General features: G+C 40.6%; 1 protein-coding gene across 8 annotated transcripts in view; it reads left to right on the forward strand.

Annotated features, from left to right (window-relative positions):
* Positions 1-14,949, forward strand: part of NCOA2 (nuclear receptor coactivator 2) — a 280,557-nt gene that overhangs the window by 213,793 nt on the left and 51,815 nt on the right. For all 8 annotated transcript variants that reach the window (XM_045810212.2, XM_045810207.2, XM_045810209.2 and 5 more), the window contains 3 exons: positions 6,344-6,447; positions 10,321-10,498; positions 13,144-13,332. In XM_045810212.2, coding sequence (XP_045666168.2) covers positions 6,344-6,447; positions 10,321-10,498; positions 13,144-13,332 — 471 coding nt within the window. The remainder of the gene's footprint in view (positions 1-6,343; positions 6,448-10,320; positions 10,499-13,143; positions 13,333-14,949) is intronic.

The following is a 14,949-nucleotide window of genomic DNA, read 5'->3' on the forward strand; positions in this document are numbered from 1 at the left end:
CTCTGGTTTTACCTTCTAGAACCTTTGAGATGCGACATAACTTTTCCTGTAATATTTAATCTCTAGTGCTTGGCCAGAAATTGCCCGTCATTGTTTCAGTGGCTTGGCTCTCCATGTGTCTCGCTGCTGCTGGGTTTGACAGTCACTTCACCTGAAGTCATCCAGCTCCTAAATGCAAGGAAAGATGAAAATTGCGGATCTATTCCCACTAGAGTCTTAAAATTTGTTGTGGAGGTGATTAGACTTGTATTTGACGTCAGTCTGCTGAAAAATTGATAGTTTCTGGGTGAGTGATTTTACTCATTTTGAAGCAGTGGAATTAATTATAAAACCTGCATGAAGTATCAGGTTCCATTTTAGTCAAAGATTCTAATACTTTAAGTAACACTGCTTCAATAAAAACAACTATCCTCATGCTTGACCCAACGTAAGAGTGACTTTTAAACTCCTACTTGGCTTCACATGTCAGAGGCATCTAAACTGGGGCAGCACTAAAATTTTTCTACGTATGTGTGAAGACCCTGTGAATTATCTTTTAGCTGACGTTTTTTTACAGAATGAATAATTGATACTTGTTTGAATTCTGACTTTTTAAAGATAGACTGATTTCCACAAGTTTTCCATAGTCTCTTCAGATGGTTAAAAAAAAAAAAAAAAGATGAAGAAGAGAGAGTATCGGCCTCTTCCATAATGGCCGCATCCCCCTGTCCTCAGGGGCAGATGTTAAACAGCATTTAGGGTGCTAAGACTTCATCGGTGGTGGTTACGCTGCTGCTGGAGTTAGAACAATTACGTGGCTGTCCCTTGAGCCAGGACCGTCATCCCTGTGAGGGGAGATAGCACTCTGTTCTGGTAATGGTTTCTGGAAAGAACCTTGGAATGTATTTTCTTGGTTCAGTTGCCTAATAAACAGACAAAACTCCTAACGTTGTAAGATTTAGTTAGCAAAAATCGGTAAGTGATATTTTAAAAGAACATGTAAAGATCTTTTTTTAAAAAATACCACCCCATAATTTAAAAATAGCTAATTGTAGCTTTTTTTAAGATAAATACATTTTTTTGCTAGGATCACAGCTTCTGATTTGTTGCTGTTCTCACCAGAAACTTAAATTTTACTTTCAAATTTATGTCTGTAGATGCCAGTGATAAAGAGCAATTTAATCCAGTTGCTTCAAAAAATACCTGTGTTTTAAAATCGCTTACCTTTCTAGAGATCAAATGCTTCCCTATTCACTTTTCCTTTTGTTCTAAGAGACAACATGAGCAATAATTACTTGTAAAGAAAAGCGTATGGAATATAATATTAATGATTTTCCCCCAGTTTGTGGTATGACTCATCTTAACACGGTCCCTGAAGAGACGGGGTTTTGTTCTTTGCTTTGAAACTGGAAATCTAATTAATTGGTATTGGATTTCTGGAGTGCAGGCAAATGGAGGAAGGAACCGGACGGGATTGCTCTCGGAGCAGCCACCCGGGAGGGAAGGAACACTCAGAGAAAGATTACAGAGGCATCCTTGGGCAGTCTCTCATCAGGGCTTTGCATTTGTAAAACTGTGCTATTAAAAAGATCATAGCTGTTTTATGATATTTTTATCTTTGGGGGGAGTGGGGAAGAAAGGGAGAGAGTTGTTATTTTCATTGTTACTCTCTTAGGCCATATTCTTTATCTAAAAAGGAGAATTTAATGCTGACAGTGCAGGAGAAAGAAATAGAAGTCAAGGCATGAAGGAGAAATCTTTTTGTAGGCTCTGAAAATTAAATTTTATCATCTCCTTTTCTGATTTAAGAGTTCCATCTGTAATAATGAGATTTCATAAGGTTTTGACCATACGAAACTCTGGGACATCTTTCTACTCTTGAGTTTACTGAAGGATATTTTTGTAACAGAATATATTTTTATGGCTAATGGATGCGAAATATAGAAAAGTAAATATAATTTGTGACCGCTGAGAAAACTGCCTAATTTAAAAATATTTAATAGTGTGTTTTAGTATAGTAATGCTGTACTTACAGAGGTATAAATATATCTTAGGATTTAAGCTTATTTATATCTGGCCCTTAAAAATAGCATACTAATTACTGAAGAGCTCCATCAAGATACCAGTATGTCCGGTTATCGTAATAATGTATCTCTCACTAGAGTCCTTTCCTTCCTCCTATTTAATTTCAAGGCTCAGCTGAACGTTGAACAGAAGTAGTAATTACCTCATGAAAAGGACCCAAAAACATAAATTCATGGCCAGTTTAATTTAGATTTCAATTACATTGGTAAAGCCATACTTCTGAGTGTTTTCTATCATTTCATATTATTGATTTTGTTCTCTTTAATACTGAGAAATGATGAAAGCACAAATTCAATACAGAATTGAATATTCGATGACAAATTAGTTGGAAATGCATCTAATACAAACATTTAGTGAGGACAGGAATGGAAAGCCCCAAATTCTTTATCCTTTGTCTCTATTTCATATTTATTCTATGAATAGCGAACATTTCCCATTCCCTTAATTACATGAATAGTATTGTGTAAATATTGTAACATTCTCTTGCAAATAATCGATAGACTCATGTAGTTTTCTTTCAAAGCATATGTTTCACTAATAGAATTTCAAGTTGATCTTATGAAATTTGTGTTGTTTAGATTTTTAGTCAGGGATTCCTAGAATTCCAGCTTAGACGAACTTTGCCAATGTTCCTTAGCCTAGCATTGGTTTTCAGAGGCCAAGCTGACATTTTCTCGGGGCCAGATGCCACACGTCCATTCCCACTGGTGTCCTTCTTAGGCTTTTGCTTTTGCTGTCCACTTGCTTACCCTGCAGAGTCCAACTCAGCGTACGTGAAATACTTTCAGCTATGTCCAACGATTTTTATCTCTTCTTTGAACTTAAAGTTAGTTCCTTGCAATTATCCCTAAATTGCTCTCATTTAGTTCGATTGTAATTGTTTTGGCCTCCCAGCTAGATTTAATCTCTCAGCTGACAAGGATTATTCACTCCGCTTGCACCACGTGCATAGCGAGACGCGAGACACAGAGATGGAGAGAGTGCAGAGCAGATCCCATTGTTGCTGGGGGATTTCCTCCCAGCGGCCACTCACTCCCTGTGACTTCCTATTAGCTGCTTTTCTACTCTGAAAGATTTATCAGTTGGATGTGATAAAGAGAAAAAAATGTCATGTCGTACTATCACAAATAGTTTTTCAGGAGGATAATTATTTGTATCCAAACACATGTTTTGTCAGATCCAAATTTTCTCCTCCTTTAAATTTTAGGTCCTTATCCTAAATTTCATCTGATCTGTAGATTTCTAGAATCAAATGCAATGCAGTTATGATCCTCATTCTACCTATTTTCCGGTAAGAGTTCAAAATTCAGTGTCTGAGCATGTTGCTAGAATAGTTAGGACACCCCAGCATGATAGTTTATCATTGTTTAGGAACCTGCATGATTGGGTTTTCTTACATTGTTTTTTAAATTCCACAAAATATTAAAGGATGAATTTAGGAAAATTTGGGTCTTCAGAATGATGAAGGCGAGAATGTTAGGCCTATTAGGCCTAAAGCAGGGACTCTATTCCTTTTTCCACCCACTCCCACCTCCAGTTGCCTCCTCCATATCTGGGAGTAAGTGCCTGAAGCAAATCTGGTCTGTTAGCCACCAAGTACTTAGTGAAAACCTGCTCTGAAATAGGGACAGTGCCCATTGAGGGTACAGACACAGTGCCCCCTTCATGACACTTAGCTTCTGATCGGGGATCCACTACTATTGCCCGGACTGTGATGCTCACTGCACGAAGTGGAGGGGACAGCATACCTTCCTAGAAGAGGTATCAGAATGTCATCCAAAGAGAGCCTTTTTGGTCTTCAGATTCTGATGGATCCTCTCTGGGGAGGTTGTCTTCTCATGTACACCGTTCCTATTTGAGAATCACTGCTGCTACTGAAAGAGGTGCCTGATGGGAGCACGGTGCTCCCGCGAGCAGTTAGGAGTCAGAGGAAGGGCTGCGATGTACTCTTTCTGCAGGCTGTTAACGCACCGCTCTCACACTGGCACAACACCAAAGACAAAAATGAATTAGAATACAGTAAGACCACATAAATATATAATATCTATTTTATGAGTTTTAAGATTTAGTATTAATGAAACTCAGGATCCTTGGGCCCGAAGCCTGTTGGGACCTCCACAGGACCAGGCTGCTGAATTAGATGAAACAGCAGGTGATGGGGTCAGTCCTGTCCCTGGCCTGGTGGGGTAGGAAAGGGAGTGGAAACTGAAGAGAAATCTATGGCCTTACAGAATGAACCAGTGAAGAAAAGAAAAAAGTCTGTGTCCCAGTATGCATGTACTTGGGGTATATTTGGCAATGGAAAATATTCTAGAAAAATGGGGATGGACTTGGGAGAGGGAGGTCATATGCAATAGTGGTCTGGAAAGCCTGAGATAATTCCTGCCCTGTTGAGGCCAAGGAACTGGCTGGAGACCAAGCCTGCAGGTAGAGCCAAGGGGTAAGGTACCTAACAATCAAGAGCTAGGGAAGGCAGCAAGAAAAAACGAAAGACTGACAGATCCTCACACTATTGAGTTGTAAAGGCTACCAGATAAGTCATATCTCTCTCTTTCTCTTTTAAAGATTGATTTATTTATTTTAGGGGTGGGGAGGGGCAGAGGGAGAGAGAAAATCCTAAGCAGACTCTGTGCTGAGCAAGTAGCCCAACGTGGGGCTCCATCTCACGACCCTGAGACCGCGGCCTGAGCTGAAATCAAGAGTCGGATGCCCAACCGACTGAACCACCCAGGCGCCTCAACTCCTATCTCTTTAATAGGTGGTCACAATTGTTTAGATCTAAGGAGGTGAACCGAGAATATAGTAATTGAAAAAGCAGAGACAGTCTGCTTATGATAAGCTCTGCAAAGAAGTGACTACATGTGGAACTCTACTGCCTAAGGAAGAACTCACACTCATAGATATGCTAGTAGTACGTTACATTTGTAAACTACCTTATAGTTTTTAGAGTGTGTTTTACCTGTCATCCAGTTTATTCCTGTCACAGTCCATGATGTACAGAAGGCGGGTACTGTAAGGCCTTAAAAAGTTGGAATGACTTCCTTTGGCTCATACTTCTGAGTGGCTGGATTTAGACTTGAACTCACACAGGTTATCTTCCCTTTTCCACTGAATATACATGTGGAAGCACTCCATCATGGCAGTGGCAAGATTTGGAGGACCTGCGTAATTCCTAATTATGTTCTAGGTTCTCAGAGACAGATTACGCTTTGCAGATTTCAGAATACTCTGTAAAATCTTTTTTACCAAAAAAAAAAAAAGAGTAGAAGAAGCAGCAGCAACAGCAGCAAAATTTCCAAGGTCATGAAAGCAAGTTGATCCTGAGTACTAAATTGATTTACAGTTTTCTTTATTTGCATTTAATTACAATGGTAACATGCAGTATAAACAAGGATATAATTTATTCAGGTATAAATAATTGGCACATTGTTTTTGTCTTGTTTTCTAGCAAGTTGATGATATGTATCTGTTATGCTTTAAACTTTTTTTGGTGTTCTTAAAATAACGAGTTTGTATATATATTGATAACCACGCATCTATTTGTTCTCTGAGAATTATCATGATGGAGCATTGTCCCAGGCCCTCTAGGCCTGAGCGCTGCCTCACGCGTTGTAATCCAGAACCATGTATTGTGTGTCTCTGTACTGGAGAAAAGGGCAGCCATGAACTCCTCTCGGTGCGTGATAGGGGGCCTCTTCTCTCTGCCTTAAGTTGTTAAGCACCTTCCACAAAATAGGGAGCACATCTTTCAGGCTGCTTATGTGTGAACATGACAAGAAGTGGAGCAGTGCGAGAGTCCAGAAGGCACTTGGTAGAGCGTGTCACTTGGGGGCAGCCAGAGCAGGCTGCGACTCCTTATTCCTTCTGCAGATACGGGCAAACGTATCTCTGATTATGCTGCTGAATTCTGAACAACAGACCTTTCGTTACCCTAGTTTGTGCAGTCCCCGGAGCAGAGACTAATTGTGCCACAGCGTGTAGCAGTTTTGTAATCTAGAAAAAATGCTTGTCGGGGACTAGCACGAAACCACTCAACTCATTTTATCAGCTGCCTGCGAGGGGATCTGAGCCACAGGTTCTGGAGGTGAAAAGGTACTGTTCTGTTCCTGCCTCCCGCAGTGTCTCCCGTCCAGCGGCAGTCGGGATGGACGCTGACTCTCAGCACCGCGTCTGACTGATGCCACTAGAGATTTTAAAAATCATTGCAATAACAGTGTTTCTGTGTCATTCTGTCCTTGAAAAAGCACGGCCATTTAACTCACACTTCTGTTTGTTGCAGAGAAAGCAGCAGCCGCCAACGTAGATGAAGTGCAGAAGTCAGACGTGTCATCGACCGGGCAGGGCGTCATCGACAAGGATGCGCTGGGGCCTATGATGCTTGAGGTAGCGTAGCCCCATTCTGGTTCTGTTCCCCACCCTGTTGTTGGTCTTCACGTCATTATGTTTAATTTTCAGGTAAATGTAATTTCAGGACAATCTACATTTAATTTTCACTCGTAAGGCTTGAAGTACTGCTGATCTGGAGCTTGTAAGGACATATTCACCTAGCTCCTGATTTCAGCCTATATATATTTCCCAGGAGTAAGAGAGAATTACACGAGCTAGGTTACAATATAAACTGACAGAGTGAGTATTCATTTTGAAAAACCATATTCTACAAGTCCTATTAAGTTCTGCAATATAATTTTTATTTGATATGTTCCCCCAATTTTTAGATTTTGTATATGCCATAGACATATGTCCATATAGGCAGGTTAAAATTCAAGGACCAAATGGAGGTTTATGCTTTTTATTTATGCTGTTTCAAACTAGTTTATCTCATAAAGATGAAAACTGAAATAATAGGCAGAGTTCTTAAGATAAGCATCCCAAGTGTAGTGGTTGGTCTTAACTCCCTGTTCTTTATTAACTTTTGGGAGTTTTATGACCGGACTAATGTCTAGAATTTGTAAAGTCTGGCTTTCCTATTTTATTAACTAGTACAGTATTAAACACCAAGCGCTTTGCTGTACCTATTCCAAAATTAAAATTCAAGATGTAGGCTATGGGAAGATGAAGGAAAAAATGTCGGTGAATATATAACAAGAAGCAGAGGAGCCCTGAGACATAAATTATGTCAGATCTCAGGATAATTTACTCCGCCGATGATAATAGGAGATTGAAAAGTACCACGTGGCCGGAAGCTGGGCGGCATTGCCACATAGAATCGCTTAACTTGTGCCAGTAGCTGCACATATAGGAGAAAGTAGGATTTTTAAAGCAAAGATCACCAATAATTGACCCTTTTTTTTTTAGTTGGTGCATGTGATGATTTTTATTTTTAGAAAATCTCATCCTGTGAAAATTTAGCATACACTTGGAAGGTCGGCGGGGGAACCCACAGAAAAAATTAAAAATCGTCTGACCCAGTCTTTGTATTTAGAAATGACAAAATTCCTGGAGCTGGACCTGCTAGCCAAAAGGCTTTAAATGACCCCGCGTTGTTCCTTGCTTATTTCTCTTGAGTCACTAGCTTGACAGTATCCAAGTTCAATTTTCAGGGAAGAAGCAAAAACACACTTAACCTGATTTTCCAGAGTCAACAAGGAAAGCCAGAGTGCTTCTTCCTGCTTGGTTCTTAGAAGCAGATAAGAAAACTCTCACAAGGTGGACTATTTAGAATTAGATGAAAGTAGATATGTTCCTATGAAAGATTTTTTAATTATAAATAAAACTGATTTGAAAATTATGGTAATCTAAATAATTAGATTATTATTAGCTTATGAGGAAATTGCCAGATAGCTGCATTGATTCCCTATATGGGGGAATATTACAGTAGGGTGGGAACTCCTGAAAAGATTTCTGAGGTTTCTAAAAACAAATATTTGGAGTAACCGCAAGTCTATGATTCAAGCCCTCTGAGAACAAGTTCATTGATTATAGAAATCAGATTGCTGGATATCAGTGGGCCTTCTCTCATAAAATCAAACCAACATTTTTACTGTTTAAAAATAGTCTTCTGAGAATTCAGTGTATTCAGACTTGAGCAAGTACTTGCGTGGCAGGACTTCAGTGGTGAATATGTAAGAGAGCTAATGATCAAGTCTAGTGACTTAAGGTTTGAAGTCTTTATCCCTGCTTACATGGACTAATTTCAACAGGGAAACTTGTTCTTGTTGAGCTGTTCCTAGGCATAGATGCACACTCATGCTTACATCATAGCATAGTGGTTGCTAGGCAACAAAACCAAATGTCAGCTTTTTTCATCAGAGCATATCATAGTGTGCTTTAAAAAAACATGGTCTTATAAGATGAAACACGTTCATCTTTCAGTCATACTGTGCTACAAATCAGTCTTTTTATCATGGTACAAAGCAGTGGGAGGCTCTTTGCACTTTCAAAAGGGAACTATAGGTAATATAATTATGAAAATCCCTGTGAATGTATATCTAAAGCAGTTAGTTCAAAAGGACACGTGGCATGTAACTAATCAACTGACTTACTTCCTTCCCCCTTCACAGACATAAACACTCGCATACACTTACACGAGGTTTTCAGGGGTTGATGCCAACCTGTTATGGAAGGCCATTTGCATACAGTCTTGCTTTACCCTGCATATTGTTTATGCCATTGGTAAAACCTGACAGAATATTTAAGAAAAACTTAAAACTGAATGGTGTTATTTTTTTAAAGAGCTTTTCACTGATGCCTTATGGTCATTTCTAATTTGAGAGAGCACTTAGTTTTGTGATGAAAATAGAATTAAAGATGGAATATATTCAAAGAAAGCTCACAAAATAGGAGCCTGTTAAATAATAACTGAAGGAAAAAGCAAACTAGGATAAAAGTAAACACTTCCTGCCCCATCTATACACATTGTTATATCAATATGTACATGTAACATTCATGTTAAAAATAGTAAATACATAGCATGGGGAAACTGTGTGACACAAACTGGGTAGACCGGGTGGCCCTGTTTCGAGATATGCCTGATCAATATCAAGCCTGCTGTAGTCTTGATCGCTCACCTAATCTATAAAACAGGACTCTGACAAGCACAGATCAAAAAGGGAAAGGAGGAGTCCCTAAGAGAAACTCCCTGAACTCTCAACTTTGACATCACCAAGGTGAACATGACAGGAAGAGACTGGGGTAAATACCGAAGTAGAACACCCTGCCGCAGGGAGTAGAACACCCTGCCGCAGGGTGATCGCAGGCCTGAGCTTCTGAGTCCACCTGGATTCAAATTCCAGCTCTGCCACTGACTGAGTTGCAAAAGCTTATGCAAATCACCTCACCTCTTAGAGCCTCCATTTCTTCCTCCTCTGTTAATTGCAGAAGGTAAAACATTCCTTCCAGAGTTGTAAATATTCAGATGATACAATGTGTTTAGGCACAGTAAACATGCACAGTAGTTATTCTCATTATCTTCATTTCCTAAAATGATCCTGGAGTCTTTCTGTCCTTCCCTAATCTAGATTCAGTGACAGAGAGGAGAAGTGAGGCCAAGCCACACTGCAGGAGAATGCTAATGTTATCTAGGTGGCTGGGGACCTGCATCTCCATGACCTGGAGAACAAGTAATAGAGAAGGGCACAACTAGTTAACTTTCCAGTTCTCACTGTCAAAAACCAAAAAACCTCGAGTCCCCTTCCAGTCCTCAGACTGTACTGGTCACATATCAGCATGCGGTCCCCATTGCCATTATCAGAGAGATACTTATTCCCAGACCCTTTCCCCAAACAATAAAGGATTGATGTTTGAGAACATCTGCAATTCCTTTCGTTTAAACCCTGGCAGCTTTAAAGGTAGCAAAGTTTGGGAGGGGGTGGTTAATCCTTAAACTGAAGGAAAATTATCGACGACCCTTTCCTCCCATTGTGTTACATGAGAAACTGTAGAACATAATTACTTTGTGCTGGGGTTGGTCACATAAACCTTGTTCTTGGCTGGGTGGATCCAGTCCATCAATATAATTTGGAAAATACAGATAAATGCCTGCACTTACGTGGCAGTAATTATCTCCTGGTAAAATAACAGAGTATTTATCATTTAGTTTGCAACAAGAAACCCTGATCTAGGCTCTCTCCTACTTACTAAGATGGAATAATTTCACCACAAGAAAGTGTGCTAATTATTCCCCAAAATGGGGGGGGGGATCTCTTTTCTATCCACGTGTGAATTACACCTTTCCCTTAAAGGGATCATCCCTCCTTAACAACTGCATATGATTTTCTCTTGTGTCCTTTCTAACACAGTTTGTGCCTTTTCCCTTAGGCCCTTGATGGGTTCTTCTTTGTAGTGAACCTGGAAGGCAACGTTGTATTTGTTTCAGAGAATGTGACACAGTACCTAAGGTATAACCAAGAAGAGCTGATGAACAAAAGTGTATATAGCATCCTGCATGTTGGGGACCACACTGAATTTGTCAAAAACCTGCTGCCAAAGTCTATAGGTAAATGATTGTCTGCTGGGTCTCCCCCCTCCCCCATGCACACATTGTCTTGGTTGGAGGGGGTCACATAGAACTGGGTGTTGTGTCAACTGGGGATAAGAGTAACTGCTGGGTGGTTTTTTAGAGAGGCTTCTATTAAATATTTAAGCTTAAAAGTCATGGAGAAGAGGACATCTGCAGATAGTGATCTTGAATGAACGATTGTTTTGATCCTGTATTTAAAGTACATGAAAGTAATTCAGAGGGAGAAGGCTCCCGTGGCAATTGTCTTCATGGGGTTTGTTTTGTTGTTTTTTAAGAGGGTGCCAGACTCCCTCCTACTCTGTCCAGTGCCAGTCGACTCTGGTTTGTGCTTTTTCTCTATGACTCTAAGAAGTAGAAGGTCATGAGAGGTTTGAGATATGACCTCAGAAAAGCACAATTTTGAGGGCTCCTCGTGAAGAGAGTATGTATGTGGACGCATACAGTATTCTGAAGCAACGATGTTAAGGAACGAGTGACATATAGAGGGTCAGATGCTGTCAGCCTGGCAGCCCTGAATGGGCTCTCTCATTTCCCAGTCACTGCCTCCTTACCCGCTCTCCCTGTTTCACACTCCTGACTTCCTCTCACTCTGAAGATGCTGTCCCAAAGTGTCCGGCAGTATTGAGGGCCAGATTTTAAAGTGGGTGGTTCATAGCATGGGCCCCCCCCCTTACTTGCTGCCCCAGAGTATTGCCATTCCCACTTACTAAGTGATTCTTTTTTTAATATTCTCACTTAGACTGATGATGTTAAGAACATCTTCACAGATAAAAGGAAGTGCATATTTTAGTACAGAATAAGGTCAAGTCCTGAGTTAGCAAGTATTTCTGTTCTTTTTTTTTTTTTTTTTCAAATGGTTTATATTAGCTGGTCTTATTGTTACCACAGTAAATAGAAGAAGGCCCTCTTTAAATTCCACGATGGCTAGCTTTTCCTTGGTATGATAATCCTTTGTTCAAAGTGACTGCAACAGTAATACAAAACATATGAATATTCATGTGAGGTTCTTTTATTATATTCTCTAGTAAATGAACAAGAAAATGGGATTTCTTATTTCAAGTAACTAATATTTCAAATCTCTTCAGTAATTTGATGACTTCCTCAAAGGACCTATACTTATTAATTCACTATTATTAATTCACTTGTCTAAAGAGCTCTTTTCCTGACTTTATACTGTACTTTTTTTATATTTTAAAATTACTTATTAACCTGAGTTAATAAGAACTCTTTTTTTCTTTCTTCTTCGATTTTTCTATGTAGTATCCATTATGTAAATAAGCTTTTAAGAATACTGATGGTGGAAGAAACTTCCCAAATGCCTGCACAGACATATAAAGCTAGCTATGGTTCCTTTTGTAATGCTAGAACAGTTTCTTGCAGTTAACTTGATATTTCCTTTGTTCTTTCCAGGGTGTGTTTTCTTTTTTATTCCTTTTGCAGCCCAGTGGCTATGGGCTTAGGATTGCATTCACCAGAACCCCTAGATGTCCTTTTAAGTATTTTCCCACTAGTGAGCTTTGAGAGTGTGTTTGCTTATCTTATCACTGGCCCTTTTTTCGATCCCCTCTTTCATTGTCCTACTGGTCGTAATGCTTTTTAGATAAAACGTAAAGAAAAGAATACCAAAATGAGGATTAGGATTGGTTCTGATGCCAGCTCTTCCAGTAGCTGAACATCTTTCTCGTCAGTTTTCTCATCTGTAGAGTGAGAAAGTGGATCTGGTGACCCATAAACACCCTTACAGTCTCCAAATCAGTCACTCTTTGATTTATTTCCCTTGATTTCTCTAATGCATTTCCCCCAAAAAATGTCTTTCCTCTGTGTCATTCTCTCTTTCTTGAATACGTACATACATTTCTAAGTATCACAACACTGAAGTAGAAGACATGTGAAGTACCCTTTCACTTGATAAGAAATAAATGACATTAGCAGTGCCTCTGCAGGGATTTTTCAGCCTAATTGAGGAAATGTGCCTGAAACAAAATAGAGTAATTCAACAACAGCCAGGTTACAGAATACACACCAACATTTCTGTAAAATTCTACAAAAGAAAGATCTGGGAGAGGAGGCAGTGTGGGGATCTTAGCCTCAGAGCAGGGTACATTGGGCTGGGAGGGGTAGCGGCAGCCGGACACTTGAGATAAGGTGGCAGGAGCACCGGTGTCCGTGTGGGACCAGGTGTGGAGGATGGTGGGGGAGGCTTGTGCCGGCCGGCCTGTGTGGAAGATCTGGTTAGATGGATAAGGTGGGGCTGGTTAGTGACATTCGATTCTTCACTTCGGATAGCCTTCGTGTCCCTGACGACATCAAGTCCAAATCCTTTTAGAGAACTTAGTGCATGCTGCAGTTGGTGCCAGTTCCAGATTTTTGAGTAGGGGGTAACACATCTAAGGTTGACCTAATTTCCAAGAAACCAGAGTAAGGAAAACCCAAAAATGAAGAACAGTGTTCTAATAATAATTAACAAGGCCTGAACTTGAAGGGAAGGAGTCAGGGTGAAGAGTAAGAGATATGGAAGTTATTTTGAAAATCCCAAGCATTTTCCCAAATTGTTAGAACATTAGCATCATTTTGATAAACCGGTTTCTTTGTAATTGTTGGATTGCTTTTGCCTCCCTCAGTGAATGGGGGATCCTGGTCTGGCGAGCCTCCTAGACGGAACAGCCATACCTTCAACTGTCGGATGCTGGTAAAGCCTTTACCTGAGTCAGAAGAGGAAGGTCACGATAACCAGGAAGCACACCAGAAATATGAAACTATGCAGTGCTTTGCTGTCTCTCAACCAAAGTCCATCAAAGAAGAAGGAGAAGGTAGGGCAACATCTGTAGGCTGTTCTAGATGTATCTGTGTATTTATTCTTCTGCTACTTTCTTCATTCTTAATTATCGAAAATGAGTGGCCGCACAAAGGAAAATTTAGAAAAATTTAGAAGCGGTTTCTTCATTCTTTCTAACCTACTTAATTTTGGGGATAAATTCAATTTTTTTTTAAAGATTTTATTTATTTGTCAGAGAGAAAGAGAGAGCGCACAAGCAGGGGGAAGGGGCAGGCAGAGGGAGAAATAGGCTTCTCGCTGAGCAAGGAGCCCGATTCGGGTCTCGCTGCGGGACTCGATCGCAGGACCCTGGGATCATGACCCAAGCTGAGCTGAAGGCAGAGCCACCCAACTGACTGAGCCACCCAGGCGTCCCATAAGTTCAATTTTAAGTCTTCAAAATAGCACTATCCAGTAGAATGTTCTGCAATGATGGCAGTATTATATGTCATCCATGTCCAGTGCAGGCCCCACTGGTGCATGTGGCTTTTGAGCACTTGAAATTTCAATACTGCAATTGGGGGACTGGATTTTCTATTTGATTAAGTTTACATGTACACAGGCACTAGTGGCTACCCTACTGGAGAAGCTCTGTTAGTGGTTAAGCTTCCCAGGGATCCAAGGCTCCTCTGAATGTCTACTGCAAGCCACAAGCCACAGACCTAGAAAAATGCATAAGTACAAACAATGTCTTTCGTATACTTCCCGAGGGTTAATGGATTCCGTATATCCACGGATGCAGGGTCCAGAATATGGTGTAACGGAATGATACATAAGAGAGGGTGGAGATGGGAGTGCGTGATGGAGAGGATTTCAGGCTCTTAAGTTCGCAGGCCCTTCCCCTTAAAGAGCTGCTGCTGTAGCGTCCACCGCTGTGCCCTCCAAGCAAACCATTCCGTGCCATTGAGTGTCACTCTCTCCTACGAGGCAGTGCTGAGGAGTGCATTCTGCAGGCGGAGTAGAAGAGAAAGCGCAGAGGAGCACTGGCGGATGAGAGTCTCCTGGGCTTTATCGTCAGACACGCCAGCTCCTAATTCAGCCACTTACCAGCTCTGGCTTTGGGCGAGTTTTTTGACCTCTCTGAGCATCAGTTTACTCTCTTCTCTTATCAAGTGAAGTCAACAATCCCAGTAGCAGAATGTAGTAAGGATTAAAGGAATAGGCCTGAACCATGTTTGGCACTAAATACTCCAGAATGTCCCCAGCTTAACAATGGTTTGACTTGCTTTTTTTTTTTGACATTACGAGTCTGCGAAAGCCATACACAGTCAGTATACACCATACTTTGAATTTTTTATTTTGGATCTTTTCCTGGGCTAGCGATATGCCTACAGTCTTCTCTCAGGATGCTGGGCAGTGACAGTGAGCCACAGCTCCCAGTCAGCCGTGCGATCCAAGGATGAACAACCGATACACTTAGAACCATTCTGTACCCATGCATCCATTCTGTTGTTCACTTTCACTGCAGTATTTAGTAAATTACATGAGATGGTCAGCACTTTTTTAAAACACAGTCTCTGTGTGAGATGATGTTGCTCAACTGTAGACTAGTATGTTCGAGCGCATTGAAGGTAGGCTTGGCTAAGTTACGATGTTTGGTGGGATAGGTGTA

This window comes from Ursus americanus, chromosome 9, assembly GCF_024610735.1.
Source record: "Ursus americanus isolate L20-20 chromosome 9, mUrsAme1.1.p, whole genome shotgun sequence".
NCBI lineage: Eukaryota > Metazoa > Chordata > Mammalia > Carnivora > Ursidae > Ursus > Ursus americanus.